The sequence below is a fragment of the Argiope bruennichi genome, chromosome 10, assembly GCF_947563725.1.
Source record: "Argiope bruennichi chromosome 10, qqArgBrue1.1, whole genome shotgun sequence".
NCBI lineage: Eukaryota > Metazoa > Arthropoda > Arachnida > Araneae > Araneidae > Argiope > Argiope bruennichi.
Window position 1 is genome coordinate 37,715,515 of NC_079160.1, and position 18,515 is coordinate 37,734,029.

The 18,515-nt window shown below is 27.8% G+C and overlaps 3 protein-coding genes across 3 annotated transcripts in view; 2 read left to right on the forward strand and 1 right to left on the reverse strand.

The window, feature by feature from the left end:
• Positions 1–47: 47 nt before the first annotated feature.
• Positions 48–2,381, reverse strand: LOC129988401 (zinc finger protein 182-like). Its single transcript, XM_056096626.1, has one exon. The coding sequence runs from the start codon at positions 2,121–2,123 to the stop codon at positions 396–398; it is 1,728 nt and encodes a 575-aa protein (XP_055952601.1). The 5' UTR covers positions 2,124–2,381; the 3' UTR covers positions 48–395.
• Positions 2,382–2,668: 287 nt separating this feature from the next.
• LOC129988444 (uncharacterized) lies at positions 2,669–5,043 on the forward strand. The gene has a single exon (XM_056096672.1). It carries the CDS (start codon positions 2,924–2,926, stop codon positions 4,190–4,192), a length of 1,269 nt encoding a protein of 422 aa, XP_055952647.1. The 5' UTR covers positions 2,669–2,923; the 3' UTR covers positions 4,193–5,043.
• Positions 5,044–11,823: 6,780 nt separating this feature from the next.
• The window catches only part of LOC129987860 (6-phosphogluconate dehydrogenase, decarboxylating-like), a 46,843-nt gene continuing 40,151 nt past the window's right edge, over positions 11,824–18,515 (forward strand). Inside the window, exons 1-2 of the mRNA XM_056095821.1 lie at positions 11,824–11,931; positions 12,366–12,408. Coding sequence (XP_055951796.1) covers positions 12,389–12,408 — 20 coding nt within the window. The 5' untranslated portion in view covers positions 11,824–11,931; positions 12,366–12,388. The remainder of the gene's footprint in view (positions 11,932–12,365; positions 12,409–18,515) is intronic.

Genomic DNA, 18,515 nt, shown 5'->3' on the forward strand with positions numbered 1-18,515 from the left:
TGATAGTAATCATATAATACAGAATTCCTTCTATAAACCTAAACATAATTTTTTAAAAAAGGAATGGATATTAAAAAAATGATAATCTATTGATTACAATGAATGGTTTCATTAAAACAAAATTTAAAAACTCATTCCATATTAAAGGTAAAAAAAAGCAATTTAAACCCATAAATATATAACAAAAATATAAAAAATCCATACATAATTTTGAAAACTTTATATCCTCAAACAGTATCTTGGCACTAGTGGGCCGCCTATATTATAAAATAGCTGCCTAGGTCTATTAATACATGATATTAACAATTGCTAAATTGTAGCATAAGCTGCTTCTCTAAAGTAAGACATCTACCTGGCATATAGTAGTGATACCATTAAGATTGTGCCAATCTACATTATAAAACTGTTATGTGCTGCCCTTTACATCCATCTTCAGACCTTGCGATTGTATGAGCATGAGAGGTCGGCGCATGAGATGAAGAAGTTTGAACACTTTGACCATGAGATGTAGATTCAATGCAAGATGATGCAATGGCTTGGGCATGTGAAGTTGAAACATTCAGAGCCTGGGCTAGAGAAGATGGCACCAATACTTGGGGCAAAGAAGTTGGAGACAGAGACTGACCAACAGATGAAGGAACATGAGATTGCACAAGAGATGCTTGAACTAGAGACTGATCAACAGATGATGGTACACGTGACTGGGTAAGACTTGTACCCATAGGATGAGACTGTGCCATTGATGTTAAGCCTGCATGAGTAGGAGCCAAGGTTACTGGTGTCATCGAAGATGGGACATTCATTGACTGGCTCATAGAAGTAGCTACACCATTCGGTTGAGGCATAGTTGTAGTTGATCCATGAGAATGTGCCATAGATGACATAATCCTGTGAGAAGGCGTCATGGAAGTTATAGAGCCATGTGATTGGACCATAGATGCAGTATGCCCTTGAGACTGAGTCATAGAATTTTTAAGATTATGTGGTAGAGTCATAGAAGTATTAACTCCCCGAGATTGAGTATGAGATGTTGATACTTGATGAGCTTGTGACAGTGGTGGAGATAATATTGACTGTGCAATAGAGGTTGGCACAAGCAAAGACTGAGCTATTGAAGCAGGTACAACAATGGAATGAGCAATGGAAGAAGACATTCCTGATTTCTCACGTGTGTGACGCTTGAAGTGAGATTTCAAATTACCCTTTGTTGTGAAACCTTTACTGCACACACTACAAACATGTGGTTTCTCCCCTGTATGTGTCAAATGATGCTTCTTTAAAGCTATCTTTTGCGAAAATCCACGACTGCAGATGCTACAAACATGTGGTTTTTCACCAGTATGCGTAAGAAAATGTTTTTGCAGATTACCCTTAGTTGTAAACCGACGTTTACACACATTACACTCATGAGGTTTAACTCCAGTATGCGTCAACATGTGCTTTTGCAAAGCAATTTTCTGAGTAAAACCTCTTTCACAAATGCTGCATAAATGAGGCTTTTCACCAGAATGTGTGAGAAAATGTATCCTAAGATTATTTGCTTGTCTGAAACCTCTTTGACACACACTACATACATGAGGTTTTTCTCCAGTATGTATAAGATAATGTTTACCTAATGTGCTTCTCTGTGAAAAAGTTTTTTTGCAAACAGAACATTCATGAGGTTTTTGACCACTATGAACAACATGATGGTTTTGAAGATTACCTTTTGTAGAAAAACTCTTTTTGCAGATATCGCACAAATTCATTTTCGGAGTTGAATTACTCGACGAATTGGTTATAAAACGTTTTTTTATTGCAACATTATTGATAGGAGTTTGGGCTTCTTTATTAAATATATTAGATCCATCAAGACGTTTACTATACGCTTCATTATTGTCAAGTCTTTTGTTGTAAATCTCAGAGGAATCAGATCTCTTCGGATATATGTCCGATCCCTCCGTTCTTTTGGGATACACTTCTGGATTTTCATTTCGTTTGCTATAAAAATCTGTTGCTTCCAATCTTTTACAAATACAGTTCTCATAATGCAAACTATTGAAAGCGAAATTCTTAAAATTTTGATCGCCTCCATTAGGAACTTGCATAAGGTATTGATAATTCTGCATTATTTTCATACTCATGGTTCAATTCATTTAATTGCACCAACAATATCCTTTAGTTAGCACATTTAAAACGTCTTCTGACAACTTAAAAATGTAATAGGCTGAAGTGCAGGGATATAAAAACAAATAAGCTAAACACTATCATAAAAAATAAAAACAGAAAAACATTTTTAAAAATTCTGAGAAATTAAATCGATTACACGGAAACATAAAAAAAAAAAACAGTATATTATTTACACTGTAATGATTTTACTTTTTTTAATATCAATACCATATATAAACACTTCATCCATTTAACAAAGTCGAGTTGAGGAGTAAAAAAATAATGAATTAACATTAAAACGAAACTTGGTTTCCAGTTTAGTGGAAATGTAAATAAGACACAAGTATTTATAAGAAAGACTATACAATATGAATCTTTAAAAAGATTTCCATATGATGTTTTGAAGTCATCAACAGTATTTTTAATTTTAAATTTACAAAGTAATATTGTCAGATAATTTCTGAGTTAACTGTAACCACACTAGAAAAACAATGTTTGTAAACAAAAGTTGTACATCAAGTTTAAATCGTCATCATCAGGGGAAGCGGAATTTCTTTGTTCATCAGAAGTTCGCAATCAAATAGATCGAATTTTTCTGCGTTATTATAAACATTGCATACCGAAGAACTGATTAGTGATACAACTATATCAAAATGCATTCTCCTCATATTTGTGTAAAGAATTTTAAGTGCTCTCTTAGATATCAAGATTTTGTTTTTATGAAAGGAAAATCTTAATCGTAGATTCTTATTAACGACTTGTGGGATTTAAAACAATGTCTAAAATAATGGCATCAGAATTCAATTTAATGCAACTTCCGGACTTGGTTCTGTATAATATATGCTCCTTAATCAACTGCCCTTTCGATTTGTTGCATTTTGGAAATACTTGCTCACGTCTTCGAAAAATATCTTCATCTTCTAGTTTGTGGTGGTCGCTTGCTTTTCGCTGGTTTAAAGGCTTGTGGATCTTTATGGAAGATGGTTCGATTGAAGAAAATGCACGAAATTGGCTACTTGATATAATACGTATTTATTGTAAGCGGCCAATAAGTACGAAATTAGAATGTCAATTCGCGAATGGTGAAGTGTGGCAGCGTGTTGATACGCCTAAATTCCGCTTTCTGGTTAGCATGATGCGCATAGCCTATACTAGGGACAAAGATGACCATCCAGCTGTGCTCTTCGAACAATGGTTGTATGATGTAGGTTTGTACAAAAGATCAGGATCCTTAATTGATTTTGCAACACCAGATTTAGAGTTTAGTCGTGATATGGTGATTGAATTATCTGCTTTAGGACAAGCTGCAGAGCGTGATCTCCGAAGACGAAAACAACCATTCAAAGATCCAAAATATTACATCAAAAGAATTGCATCCTCTAACGATTCATGGATGAGTGATTTATTTCCTGAAAGTCCTTGTGGGTCTATATGTCCTTTATTAATGAGTCCTTTCCAAGATGCTTCAATTAATGAGACATCAGGTATACAAGGTCTTGCAATGTGTATTAGTGTTGTCCTTGAAAGACATCTTCAAAATTATTACAAAGCATCATCATTGTCTTTACAAAGAATATGGGAAATTGTAAAAGTATTTACCACTGTATTCATTTCTGAAATTTTAGATCCATTGCATTCTTTTCAATCAAGATTTGAAACCCAGAGCCTGAAATTAGTAATTTTAGCCATTGTGGATGAAAATTTATACGAATTCAAGAATCTACAAGTTATACTTGAACATTTTGGTCTGAATATTAAATCGAAAGATGTCATAAATGATTTGGCTGTTTATTTAAAGAAATATAAAGGAGTAGATTTTGCAGTAGATGAAATTCGATCATATTTTAGAAATGCAATCAATGAAGAAGTAAAGAAAGCTGTATCTCCTCCTGATTCTTCTAATAATATTGTCACTAGAATCAATATCACAGATAGTGATTTGATTGGTGGGGATAATTACAAACAAGAAATGTCTGCTGCTGCTTTTATATCTGATTATGGTGTTTTGGTAACTTGGCATTTAACTGGGAGAATGCGTTTTTAGTGATATATTTTTTCTATACTAATAAAAACCTAACATGTATAAAATATTATCATACTAATTTAAAATTAAGATGATAATATTTTATTGAGCATTTGTTATAAAAAGACATTGAAAAGTTAGTTAGCAATGATAATGAATCTCATTTTAACTTTTTTCAGTTAAAATACAAAAAGTTAATTTTAAAAGAGGATTAAAAAGTTAGTTAGCAATGCTAATGAATCTCATTTTAACCCTTTTCAGATAAAATATGAAAAGTTAATTTGTACAGTGTTTCATATTGATCTAAAAGTCAAATTGATATTTATATATTGTTATATTTGTATGTGAAGCTATTATATTTTTAAATTGTCATTTTAGTCCTTTAAATACAGTTGAGATTATAGTCAGTGCCTATAAAACATGCTGAGTTTTTGTTATAAAAGCATGTGGATGTTTAAGATTAATATTATTTAAACATTTCATTTTCAATTGTTGTTGGTTATTGTGATAAAAGACAGATTGTGGAAAATTTTAAATTAGTTATAAAAATAATACATTGCTTGATGAACATTTGAGTGTAAAACAAAGAAAAATTTATGATTTTGAAATTAACTTTTATTTTCATACAGCTCAGAATTTTTGAATTTTTATACAATAGTATGAAATTTGATGTTTATACTTCTAGCCTAAATACATCAAATTACCTGTAGTATATCTGACATGGGCATTAATGTCAGTTGTCTATACTTATTATTACTGATACAATGACTTTTCCAGTTGTATTATAATTAATATAATTATAATATACCATCAGTATTAATTAAATTTTGCCATTACTATTTTTGTTTATTAATGTTTTTTCAAAACTTTAAAATACCATATAATAATAAGTATTTTTTATTGGTTTTTAAACAAATTTACGAATAATAGCATATTTTACCTTAAGAAATATAAATATATGACATCAAATTACTTCTCTCTAAAAGCTTAATCATTATTTTTCTTGCTATTGTTACCATCTTTGAAATGTTTTCATTTTTGTTTGTTAATTTCTTTTATTTGTTTGTTTTTTCTTTTGAAGAATTTTTATCTTTCTTGAGAAGGGAATTTTCCTCCACTTCTTATGAAGTAGGAAAAATTTGTTAGAATAATTTTAATGTTGTTCATGTTATTTGAAACTTTTTTTTTTTTTTTGTAGTTTAGATCATTTGTTTTATTTTCTTGGATTCGTTTGTTTTTCTTTTTATCTCAGATGGAAATAAAAGTTATATTTTCTTCCTGTATAAAACATTAAGATAATGAAAGTATAGTTTGAGTAAATTTTGTAGCCTATTTCTGTTTCAGTTAATGAATAAGAATTGTCACAATTATCTAGAGCTGTGATAATTTTTTTTCTCTTGACAATTTACTTCAATCTGTGATCATTCAAAGAAATAAAGATTATTTTTAAAAATTTTGCAAAAAATTTTAAACAACTGAATGAATTTATTAAATTTAATTATCATATTGTTCAGTTATCTAAATTTGAAATATTTTCAATAATTGACCAATAAAATATCAATATGATAATTATTGCTTAATCTATGATTTATTAATAATAATTCTTATATGCATTAATGAACTGCATTTAATCTAAATACTTTATTTTTCTTTTTGGTAATATAAATTTTATTTACTTAAGCTTCCCCTTAATATTGTATTTTTGTTTAGGCATTCATTTACTTAAATCTTCTGCTATATAGACTATTGTTTGAAGTCTACTTATCAGAAAAATATAATTGGCATTCTTAAAAATTCATGTATCAGCTAATATGTTTGAAAGTTTTTATAATGTTTATAAAATATAAATCTCTATGGAAACAAACTGAATTTTAATGATATTAAATTTTAGATCATATATGATTGGAGTATAATGTTAATGTTGTTACAATATGAAGAAAGTATTATTTTATATAAATAATGTCATATAAAATTTTTCTTGTTGAAGATCAATTTATATATGTGCTTATCTCTTACTTTTATTGTGATTTGTAATATATGTGTCATGTAGCTAAAAAATGGTCATTTCCATTTTTCAAAGATTTTAAGGCTATTTGATCTTTTTACCGCTTCACTGTCATGAATTCCATACTGAAATGTACTGTCAAAATATTTCAAAAAAAAATAATGCAATCTACTTTTTTAAATCTCTGTTTGGTTAGATGTGATGCAAAATCCATTTTTATCGTTTTTTTTTTTTTTTTTTTTTTTTTTTTTTTCTGAAAAATGACCTTTTTTGCAGCTACATAATACATATAGATAATAGTATTTTTATAATGGTCGTGTTCACCATCAGTTTATATTTTTTATGTACAGTTTAACCATTTCAGTTTTAATCTTTTTAAGCTTAAATGCATTGTAAATGTTTTAAAAGTCAGCTTTTCTATAAATTAAATTTTTATTAATTTAATTTTGCTCTAGTCTTTTGATCTATAAGTATTTCAAAAAATATACATATTCATTTTTATTATTTGTATATTCTTTGAGGTATTTTTATTGTTGGTTTGCTTAATTAAGTTTTATCTTTGAACTTTGTTGATGCTCCGGTGAAGAATCTCAAACTTATTGTTTTTTTTACACAGATTAATCATAAACTGCTGCAAAGACACCATGGAACCTTATCTTTAATGAATGTCAATTTTTTTCATGTAGAATAATGGAATGCAGTTATACAATAAAGAATTATAATATAACTGTTCTGCAAAGTTCGCATTTCTAGATGTAACTCTTCTGCAAAATATTACACAAAAGTTCTAATTCTACATTTTTTTAATTACTTATTTTATATTATAAGTAACCTTATTTGTGCTGTGGATTGTAGTCAGCTCAATTTTATACTGCAAGCTACACACAATTATTACGTCTGCTGTAATTCTTAAAATGGTAATAGATTTGCAATTGTATTTGTTGTGCCAAGTTGCTTTGTTAAAAATAGGATTGTTTAAAAATGGTTAGTTTTCATTTTTACATTGTTTTTTTTTATATGTATATTTAAATATGTTACTTTTTGCGTAATTTGTTTATAAATAAATAATTATTTACTTTTAATTTAATTATAGAAATTGCTATAAGCTATATAATTGAATAAGTTATTATTATTTGCTTTTAATCTAATGTAATAGAAATTGTTTATACTAAAAAGAAGTACAATAAAATAAAAAATATATATATTGCAGGATGTCTAATGAATGGCATAATTTTGTATCTTAATGGCATTGAAAAAAATTTCATGAAGATAATTCAATTCCTACTATTTAATACTTGTGAAATACAACTCCGTTGATATAATTTTGTGATCCATATAGAGCAGGATTATTAATTAAGCAAAGTATGTAATTATCTAGGGCCCCCTGAGTCTTTGAATTATTTAAATTTGTGTATTCACTTAATTATAAAGACAATTGCAGAATCTGTTGAAATTAAAATTAAAATCAAATACTGTAAAGAAAAACATTTATTTAAATTAAATTTGGAATATTATTATAGTTTTATTCTTAATTAATTGTGCTTTACAATTTTATTTTTTTTACAGTTATAAAAAGAAATTGTTTTTTAATTTCTTAAGTGCTCAATCTAATTAGTAAATATTTAGATCTCATTAAGAAAAGTTTTGTTTTGTCTCTCCTCCTTTTTCTCTTTGTCTGTCTGCTTTTTTAGTTAAAATTTCAGACTTGCATTTCTTTATAAACAATATACTGAAATCAACATTTTAAAAAGTCATCTGCAACTAAGCATTTTGCTATTTCAAATTTTCAATATTTTCTACTTAAAACTACTTATATAAAGATAAAATTAAAATCAACAAAAGATATTTATTTTTGAAAGTTTAGAAAACAAAAGGTGTCCTAAAATTTACATTGTCTAAGACCTCTAGAAGGTTTAATCCAGGCCTAGATACATATTATATCTTCTGAAAGAAAAGGAAATGCATAATATAAAATATCTCAAAGTCGAATTCGAAAGACTGTGCTTTGTGGCTGAGATTTTATATGAATTTTTCCATTAAATCTTCCCATAGATGAAATGACTCCATTTAAATATGGTGTTTCATTTCAAAATATCCAGTATAAAATATATCAATTTCTTTTATCTTATTTACTGCCATGATTATCTGGCATTCGGTTCAACTATCTGATTAGATGACCCATTCTTTGTTATCGCTTAATTGTAATAAAGGGCCATCTAATTACATGCAAATCACATTACAGCCAATGAGTTATATACTTGAAAATCATAGTGAAGGCTAAACACATAACCTAGTACTATCATACTCCGTACTATCATAATTAATTGTCTCTGATGCATATTCATTTTGGAAGAATGATCTCTTTAATGAATAGAAATAAAATTTTACTTAGAGCCATGGAAATCATGATTTATGGTTTTCTGATCAAAATTTAATTTACATAGTTATTTGAATATTTTGTGAATATAAATATAAAAATAAAAAAAATTTTAAAAAGTAATTTTAGAAAAATTATCTTTCCAAATGTTAATTAATGAGTTTTAGAAACATTAAATGTATAGAAAATGATTATTTGTCCACTTGTAGTAAGTTTAATATGAAATCAATTCACATTCTAAATATATATTCTCTTTATGCCTGAATATTTTTATCTTTAAAACAAAATATTTTTGAAGCTGTTTTCCTTAACATTATTACAATTTCTAATGTTAGTATAATTAATTACAGTGATGTTAAAATTTCTTGATTGATATGCTTATATATTCAATCTATAAATGTATTATAAGTTTTTCTGATATAAATATTTGAAAGATGATTAATCCATAATTTCTGACATTGTTAATGTGCTCTTAATTTTTTTATCATTATTATTAATATACTACTTAGTATGTGCTAAACATGCAAAAATATTAAAAAATATAACTTGTGAAAAGCATGTTGTTTTTATTATGACTTATAGTTTTTCAGTCAGGCATTACAGGGACTTTGTAACAATTCTTCTCAATTTCTTATAATAACAAAATATCATTCAATGTAATTCTCAAGTTCAATATGTCTTCATGAGAGAAAGATTGTCTACTGTCTCTGCATATTATGAGTGGTTTAATGTTAAATATTAATTGCAATATCAATGTAAGAATTTCTTGCATTTATAAAAACATCTTTTAGGGAATAATTTAAGCAGTTTTTAATCGTGAAATTCAATTCTTTATTTTTCTAAAGAAGACTAATAATTTGAAAAATACATTGGAAACATAAAAAAAAAAATCAAAAGTCTTCTTTCAAGAAAATAATTTCTAATACGTAATTCCACTATAGATATAGGAAGCTTATAAAGTTTCGTGATTCTTTTACTTTGTTTCTCCTTTCTAAATCATTTGTCTTACAATTATTATAATTTTATTAGTAAGATATATATATTGCAACGAAAAGAAAAGGTTCACTAAGAACACCATTAATTCTTTTCTTTTTCTTTTTTTTTAATGTTTTAAAAACCTCATAGCATCCATATAATATACTTAAACTGGACCATTTCAAAAATAAAGCATCAATTTATTATGCATTTTTGTATACAATCACAGTAATGTTTTCCTAGTATTTCCTTTTTAGTATTTTCCATTATTAACAAAAATTATTCATTGTTATGAATCATTTCTGATATTTTCCGTCATTAATTGCATTGTAATCGTTTTGGTGTGAAATTTTCTTATAAGAAAATTATTTAACTATTTTTAAAAACTTTTTTATATTAATCAAAAAAATTGTTATTGTGCGATTAAAAATCGTTTTTAATTCTTCTAGTGTTCATGTCTGGACTGTTGTTTTAATCAAATATATAAATGTTATTTTGCTGTAATAAATGGAATTTTTCAGACATTGTTCTTTTTTCTTTATAATTTTCCAATATAGTTTGTTAATTCTGCACTGAACTTTCAAATGCATAAATACATTGAAACTTATTGTTATTTTGAATTTATGTCAATGATTTAAAACACTAAAATATTTTTATTTTAGTATTTTACCAAGAAAATATTTTATTTTACAGGAAAATATTTTTTATATTATTTAAACAGAAAAAATATTGTATTTAATATCTACTACAAATTATTATTATTTTAGCAGATGTACAGAAGAAAAAAATAGATCTTGATAAGCAGATACAGGCAAGTGAAACATATGTTGATACTTAATTGCTCAAAATATTACATTTTTACTAGAAAATATACTTTTATTTCAGTCTGAAATCTCATTCTAAAAATAATTTTCATGATCGAAAATTATGCAGCATAGCTAACATTATTAATGCAACATTTGTTGATAACAAGAGCAGAATTTTGTTACATTCTGATTGAAGGATAATACTGTACAAAAAAGAGGGAGCAAATGCAGCAGCAGATCAGTGATAAATATTTAATATACTTTCAAATGTATAATGAAAATTTAAAGCAATACAAGTTAAAGTTCGACTCGGAGTATCTTCTTAATGTTAAAATAAGTAAATAAATAAAATAAAAATAATTCTTTGATGAAAAGTGACTTTGAAAATTTAGGTGAGTTACAAATCTCTATTTTTTGTATTTAAATGTCTAATTCACAAAAATTAATTAGAAACATTTTCATAATGGTTTGTGGTTGAAATAACACCACTCGATTTGTAACTTAACAACATTACTCTTAATAACAGCGAGCATAAAAGCACGGCCAGAAATGAAAAAGAAAACAAAAAAATTATAAATAGATAAACCTTTCAAAAATAAGAAATAACAGTTTATTAGTGATCAGTAATCAACGAAGTGAGCCAAGTCAAAAATAAATTTCTTGTTTATGATTCGTTTAGTTATTAGATAAGAACAAAAGAATACAGTAATCTGAATGACCAAACACAGCCATTGCGCGAAAGAATCAACTATCACTCTGACAACTGAGTTTCAGATTCACCGAAGTCAGAGTTTGAATTCCACCAATTTAATTAGCCTTTAATAAATCTGAGGCAGTGTCCTTTACTGTTGAATTTTAAAACAGGATACCAGTTTAAGTACTAATCTTTTCTTGTAAATATAGATTTGGATAGCATGGTCTATTTCAAATTATCCTTATGTAGAACAACAACAGGGCAGAAATCACTCGATACTGTTTCTTATTCATTTTTTTTTTTTTTTTTTTTTTTTTTTTTTGCTATGCTGCTGTTAGGCATTCTACTCTCTTGTCAATTAGTTGACAAGAAGTGGAAACGAAAAATTCATTTCCACTAACTAAATATTTTTTCCATTTCCTAAAGAATAAAATATTCTTTATTGAGATCTGTATTTATAGATATTTATATCTACATTTTTCATGTTCTATCCACTTGGTTAAAAACAGAAGCTCTCTATTAGCATAAGAGATTATAGGTATATCCACGAAGTTGTTTGAAACTCTGAATGATAATATTGTTAGGCATTTTGTGCTTACAGTTTCTTGAATAAAGTTTTTAAAAGATAAAGGAAATATTTTTGTAAGGCGTAGTAAAAAAAAATGAGTGAAAATCACTAAAAAAATCCACTTTTGAATTTAAGTACCTGAATCACGTGACCATCTACAAAAGGAAGATAACCACCTGTAGGATTAACTGAGTCCTTGACTGTGAAGCGAACTGCAACCTTGAATTTTGTTTTGTTTTTGCTGATCGCTAAGAGCAGATTTCAAAACTAACTAGATAACTGCTTACACCGGCTCAGCATTTGCGGTAAAAGGAAGCAGATTTGAATTCTTGCCGGTAATGAAAAATTGCATTGCAAAATTTTATTTTTTTATAGTTTTCTCTTAAACTAATAGCTTTTTTCCTTCAAGTAGACTCTGTTTTGAAGTGTTTCTATTTTCATTCGAACAGATTAGGAAGCTTAAAAGCTCTCGTGTTTTATGAATTCTGCTGGGAAAATATTAATAAAACCAGATATTGGCATAATTATACAAAATTTTAGCTTTACTTTTATAAATAATAAAATGTCGAGTTTTTTCTGTGTGCGCAATTCATTAATTAAAATTCGTTATTGTCGTTTTTAAAGATATTTTACAAATAATGCAATTTCGCTATGACTTCAATTTTTTTCATCACTTTTTTCTTGTATTCAATAAATTTTTTCTGTGCTGATTTAATACATTTTCTTTTAAAAGATTTATTTTATACTGAAGTGGATTATTTTTTTTTAGTGTACTCATCCTCAAAAAAAATAATGGCTCCCTCCTCTGAAAAGTAAGTATCGTTTTAATACATTTAATTTAAAAAAGGTAAAATGGGATGCTGATAATAAAAATAATCAATTTTTTCAGTTAGAAAAATTTTGTTACAAAAATCACTTGTGTACGATCTTTTATAATATCCAATATAAATATATTTTACAGGCATATTGCCACATTACATATTTAATGCACTGAAACAGAATAACTTTTTTAAAACTGAATTTAATGTATAATTGGTTTTATCAATTAAAAAATGTTTTCAATGTATGATCATTCTTTTTTTTTCTATCAGATTCATTTTAATAACTATGCATCATCATTAAAATAAAGGAATTGTTGTAATATTAATTTTTGAATTATTTTATTTTTTAGAATAAGTTACTTTACATTTCAAATAAATGCCCAGATTTAGTATGATAGAAAAATATTTGTGTATTGATATTGTATTTTTTCCTCCTTCTCCTCTGATTTCTTTTCTAATTAAAAAAAAAAAAAAAAAAAAAATCTTGGAAAAAATCATATAGTCAAAAATAATTGAATTTTTACTCTGAATGTTATTTTTAGTTAATGAATTTATATAAAGTTTTTTTCTGCTTTTTAAATCTTGTATAAAGGAAAATTCCTATCAACATTTATGATCTCAATAAATATATCTATTATACCTACTTATGTATGAAATTATCTATAATTATCAACTTATTTGCGTATATTTAGCTCATAACTGGTTATAGATTTTATAGTATTTGATTAATAAGGACCAATTTTTGACTTTATATTCTAAGATATATCCCATGTTATTGCATGCTGATAATTTAAGTAAGCTATATACCATTAAAATTACTTATTATTTCTGGCTAAATTCAATAATTTAAAGCAATGAGCAATAAAATCTTTTTTAATAATGGGACGGAAAATAAATTTTTCTGATATAAGGATTTTTTTTTCCATATATACATCTACATTTTATCTGATCTACCTTGATACTTTGGTAAACTATGTCGTAAAACTTGAACAAATGCAAATTTCACCTTTGTGGTTGAAGGAGCTAAAAGTTGGAGTTGGATTTTAAATAAGATTTTTCATATATACAAACCTGATTTATATTTATTTCAATTATGCAGGAACCTTCTTTGTCTTGTTGTATGGCAGGATATAGATTCATTTGTTGTTTGTGAAATTTGATTATGTTTTAGAATTATAAAGCTTTAAAAGGAATGTAAATATGTCATTCTTTTGCTGCTAATTTAATTATTCCATTAATATTTTGTTTTATAAACTCTATTTGTTGTATTTCTGATAAGAAAATATACTTAGAGAGAGAGAAGAAACAAATATATACATATTTTAGAGGACTAGAAAATTAGTACCTTTATTATTTGATAGAATTTTTGAAACAATGCCATTTGGTTATCTTATTCTAAATGCAAAGAAGCAAAAATCAACATTTTTCTCTTTAAAAAACTGGATCTTTTGTAGCACATCAAAAAGAAAGTCTGCTTTATTATATCTTTCATTGGTGGAAACTTTTATCTCTGTAACAGAGGGTTTGCTGCATAAAAATGGTGCATTTTTGAATAGATGGCTGTCTAGGGTCCCTAGATTGAGAAGGAACCTTAAGCAGGTTGATAAAATATTTTTATTTCCTTAGTTGTTGCCAAATTGATGTCTGTAAAAATTGCATACTCTATAAATTATAAAATATTTAAGTAATATTCACACATTATCAAGTACGATTGATCTGGTTTTGATGTTTCACTATAAGCAGTGATTAAAATCTGCATAAACATACTACTTTAATAATGCTGTGTACCAACATGAATACCAAATATTCTGGAGTCATAATAGATAAATAAAGACAAGTACATTTTAACGGAATTGATAAAATAACAATCTGTCTAAAATAAATCATTAATTTTTTCAAAAGTTTTTTAAATGGGAAATAATAAATAATCAACCAGCTATTAAAAGAGAGGCCTTTTAATGTGCAGTGCCTTGGGCCACAAAGTACTTAAATCTGCCACCTGCAAGAGATGACAAAAACTGTAATAGGTCTTAACAAAAACTGCATTTGATGTGCGAATTCAAGTATGTGTGCATGAACTCTAGCTTGGATGGAGTGATTAATTTGATTATTCTAATTAAACAAGAATTTTTTGATTTTGAATGCTTAATTTCTTGGATATTATTTAGTATTAAAAGTCTGGTTTTTGTAAATCTATTTTTTTTTAAATTGTTTGTTAGTTACTTTATGCAATTCTATTATGCAGGTATCATTTTAAAATGATACAAATTATTTTTCTTCTTTATTTTTATGATAGCTTTTCATTCATAAAAAATTTATATAAAATGGGGGGAAAAAGCCATAAATGAAATTGTTCTATGACAGTTGCAGTTAGGAATTTTTTAGTAAGTTCATCCACTTGAAATGTAAAGGGTTGAACGAAATTGTTCTATGACAGTTGCAGTTAGGAATTTTTTAGTAAGTTCATACACTTGAAATGTAAAGGGTTGAATTGTAGCTATGATAATTTACATTATAGCATGCATATGTATATAAAAATATCAAATACCTTCAAAAATATTTTCAAATTGCTTTTTTTTTTTTTTTTTTGAAAACATTGCAGAAAGTCTTATGCTGCATGCCTTTAAAGTTATTGTCTATAGTCTTTTATAGAATTAGTTCCATTTTGCTCAACAATCTACATTCGTTTAGGTTCAGTAAACTTGAAATCCATTTTATGGTAGTTGGTGCCTGATTGTATAGCTGCATCTTATTCTGCTTTGTTTGAAAGCATGATTGATTTTATAATTTAATCAAATATTTTTTAAACCATACAAAAATGCATTATCTCAATATTTTAAAGCTAGAATCATGCAGGATGGAATTATTTTATTTTATAATATCCCTAGCTATCACATATGTTTGAGAGTGAAAAAAAAACTATTTTACATACATATATTCCGCATTTTTTTTTATTTTCTAAGGAAAAAGAATGAATCTGTACAATGTTAATTATAAGTGCAAATTTTTATACTTTTTGTTCTTGTAATTATTGTGTTTGTTTTCATAAATTTGCTTTAACCTCTGTGTAACTTTTCAGGTGTGGTTAACACTACCCATAAATGTTGTAATTGAAATAATTGTGCAATACTTGGGCTATATGTATGTGTGCATGTTTGTGTATGCAAAATATCGTATTCATTGAAAATTCTATCTCGAAAGTTCGATAAAACTCCATATGCGAGTTTAAAAAATGGAATTATGCTAGTTGTTACATTGTTACTTAACCTGCAAGATGGGTGAAATTTGGTAAGCAGGTTTTACACCGAAGTAATACTTTTGGCATCCGTTTCTTAGTTTGTTCTTGTGCAAAGAAATGCGATAACTCAAACGTAATGAGTTGTCTAAGTGAAATTTATTAATTGATCTCGACTTTGAAATTGTAATTAAGTCATGTACTGTATACAAACGCAATCGGCTAAAGAAAAGAAATGCAAAATACATTCTCACATTTCTTCAAACGAAAACGAAACGCGCTTAAAATGCTTCGACTGAAAATGAAACAATTTTGTATAGTTATGTAAACTTATATATAAATAGACATTAGCATTGCTTTAAATATTTATACTGAGCATATTTTTACTCTTCCGTGTATAGCGTTTGCCCTATTTAACCTTCAATAATTGATTTGATATTTTATAAGCATAGCTTTTATTGTGCTATATGTATTTATTTCATGTTTATGTTGTTTTTTGGTTCCAAATACTGCAACATAATTTCAAAACGTATACCCTCTTTCTATCGTGATATTTTGAGTACCTGAATGGCCTTTCCACTCCAAATACTGAATTCAGGATCTGTGACTGACGCATAGTCACAGAAAACTACTCCGGTCTGCTCATAGGCACGTAGATAAATCTGAATGACAGAGTAGGTGGAAACTGTGGTTAAGTCCTAAAAGCCATCACCGGTCACGGTACATCCCTCCCGTAGGAGGCATGACGGATGCATAATAGACCCCATCCCATCACACGCGATATATACAACTATTCCTCAAATAAAAGTATGACCCGTCATCGGCGATAACCCCCGTAATCAGGAAACACAACCATTACTATACTCTACAGGGAAGCAAGAACTCGTTTACCTGCTGACTTCTCGTCCCCGTACTTGAAGTACTTCATGAAAGGAAAAGTTGAAACCTGCAGAAGGTTTCTTGGTAGTAAATTAAATAGTTAATCTTATTTTAAATATAAAGTATGAAAACATTTTCGCCCCGAGCAATGCGAGGTATATGTTCTAGTTGATAATAAATGTTTACTGAATATTTAATCTAATTTTGAAAAAGAATAGTTTTAGAATTTAACAGAAATATGAGAACCGAGGAAATAAATTGATGAAAAATATGAGGAAATTGCAGTGTAAGGCAAAATTGATTATTTACCTAACTGAGGCTTACTGTGAATGTCTTTATAATATAATATAAAATTCAGTGAAAGAAATGATAACAGAATGTTTCGATTTTTAAAATCTAAGCATTTTGGAAAAAGGCATTATGTGGTGGAATATTTTTATTAGAAATTCATTTGTTTCATGTTCAAGGTGGTTGCTTTTATTAAAGTACTCAGAATTGATTTGGAAAGGCAAAAATTCTCTTATGAAACTCGGATTATTAAATTAAAATTAGGATTTAGAAACGTTTCTCAGTAGAGACAATGATATGCGAATTTCCATGTAGCTATAATTAAAAGTTCAAACGATAAAAAAAACTGAGTCGACTCTTGACTCCAATCGCGTGATTTATAACCAATCGGTGGTGTTAAATGAAATTTGAAATCCATTGTACATGTTGCTATAGGGAGAGTGGCGACTCTTTATCCCTAAGTAAACAACGTGCAGATAGGTTTTAGATGACGTAAACTGCGATATGACGTGAATAGATTCTGTATGGACAGCGACTGCATAAACTATAAGAAGTAATCTTCAGATAGTACATTGCAGTAGACTCTCCTAATCCAACGTATATGAGACCGGACATCTGTCGAATTATAGAGACTGTTCGGACTATAGAGTCATATAGTCATCACTGAATTTTACAATGATATTATTTTTCTACTTGTAGGAACGAACTAATATTATATTACAAGGAAAAGGGCCGCGGTGGCCTGGTGGTAAGGTCTCGGCTTCGTAACCGTAGGGATTAATGTTCGAGACCCGATTCCACCAAAGAACCGTCGTGTAAGGGGGTCAGTTGCACGTTAAATCCGTCCTGACCAAACGTCCTCCCGCTGGTGTTGTGTGGTGTGGAGAGGGAGGTGCCGGCTCAATGTCGTCCCCGTCATCTGACCGTGGTTCAAAATTACGAGGACCGTCCTAAAATAGCCCAAGTGTTGCTTCAAACGGGACGTTAATATAACTAAACTAAACTAAATCACGAGGGAAAATATATTAAGGTGTTGAATAGGAACTCCTTAAAGAAATACTAAATCATGCGCTGAAAAAGGTTTAAAATTTTAAGAGGAAAATATGATTCATCTACAAACAACATATTCAAGTTGTCAGATTAGTGTGAATGACGGAGTAAACGTTCTAAATTTTACATGTAAATGGAATGATAGAATGTAAATGGACATGTAAATGGATAGAAATGTAAATGGAATGACAGAAATGTGATAGAAGACACTGTGACGAGTTTTGTGTTTCGTATGCATTTTCTTCCTTTCGTTCAATTAGATCTATTTTTTGATATATATATTTACCCATTTGGTCATAAAACTATATAGTAAATTAAATTCAGTTTAATTTTTTATTTTATATAATGATTATGACTCCTATAGAGGAGTTTTTAAATATGAAAGAGAATTCCAGCATAATAAAAGGTTCAGAAAGCAGAATGTAGAATAAATACGACAAAAATTAAAAACATTTTACATTAACAACGATACCAAGACCGATCAAGATCTTAATCGATCTTACCAGTTGCGACTTCATAAAGTTGGGATTTTCTCATTTTATACTTAATTCTTCACTAAATAGTATCTCATTTTTCAAAAATTACAAGTTCCGTCTGTTAAATAAAAAATAAACTATAATATATAAGCTTGATAATAAATAATATT

Coding starts and splice junctions, on each gene's coding strand:
- LOC129988401 (XM_056096626.1), bottom strand. CDS start 2,123: ATGAGTATGAAAATAATGCAGAATTATCAATACCTTATGCAAGTTCCT.
- LOC129988444 (XM_056096672.1), top strand. CDS start 2,924: ATGTCTAAAATAATGGCATCAGAATTCAATTTAATGCAACTTCCGGAC.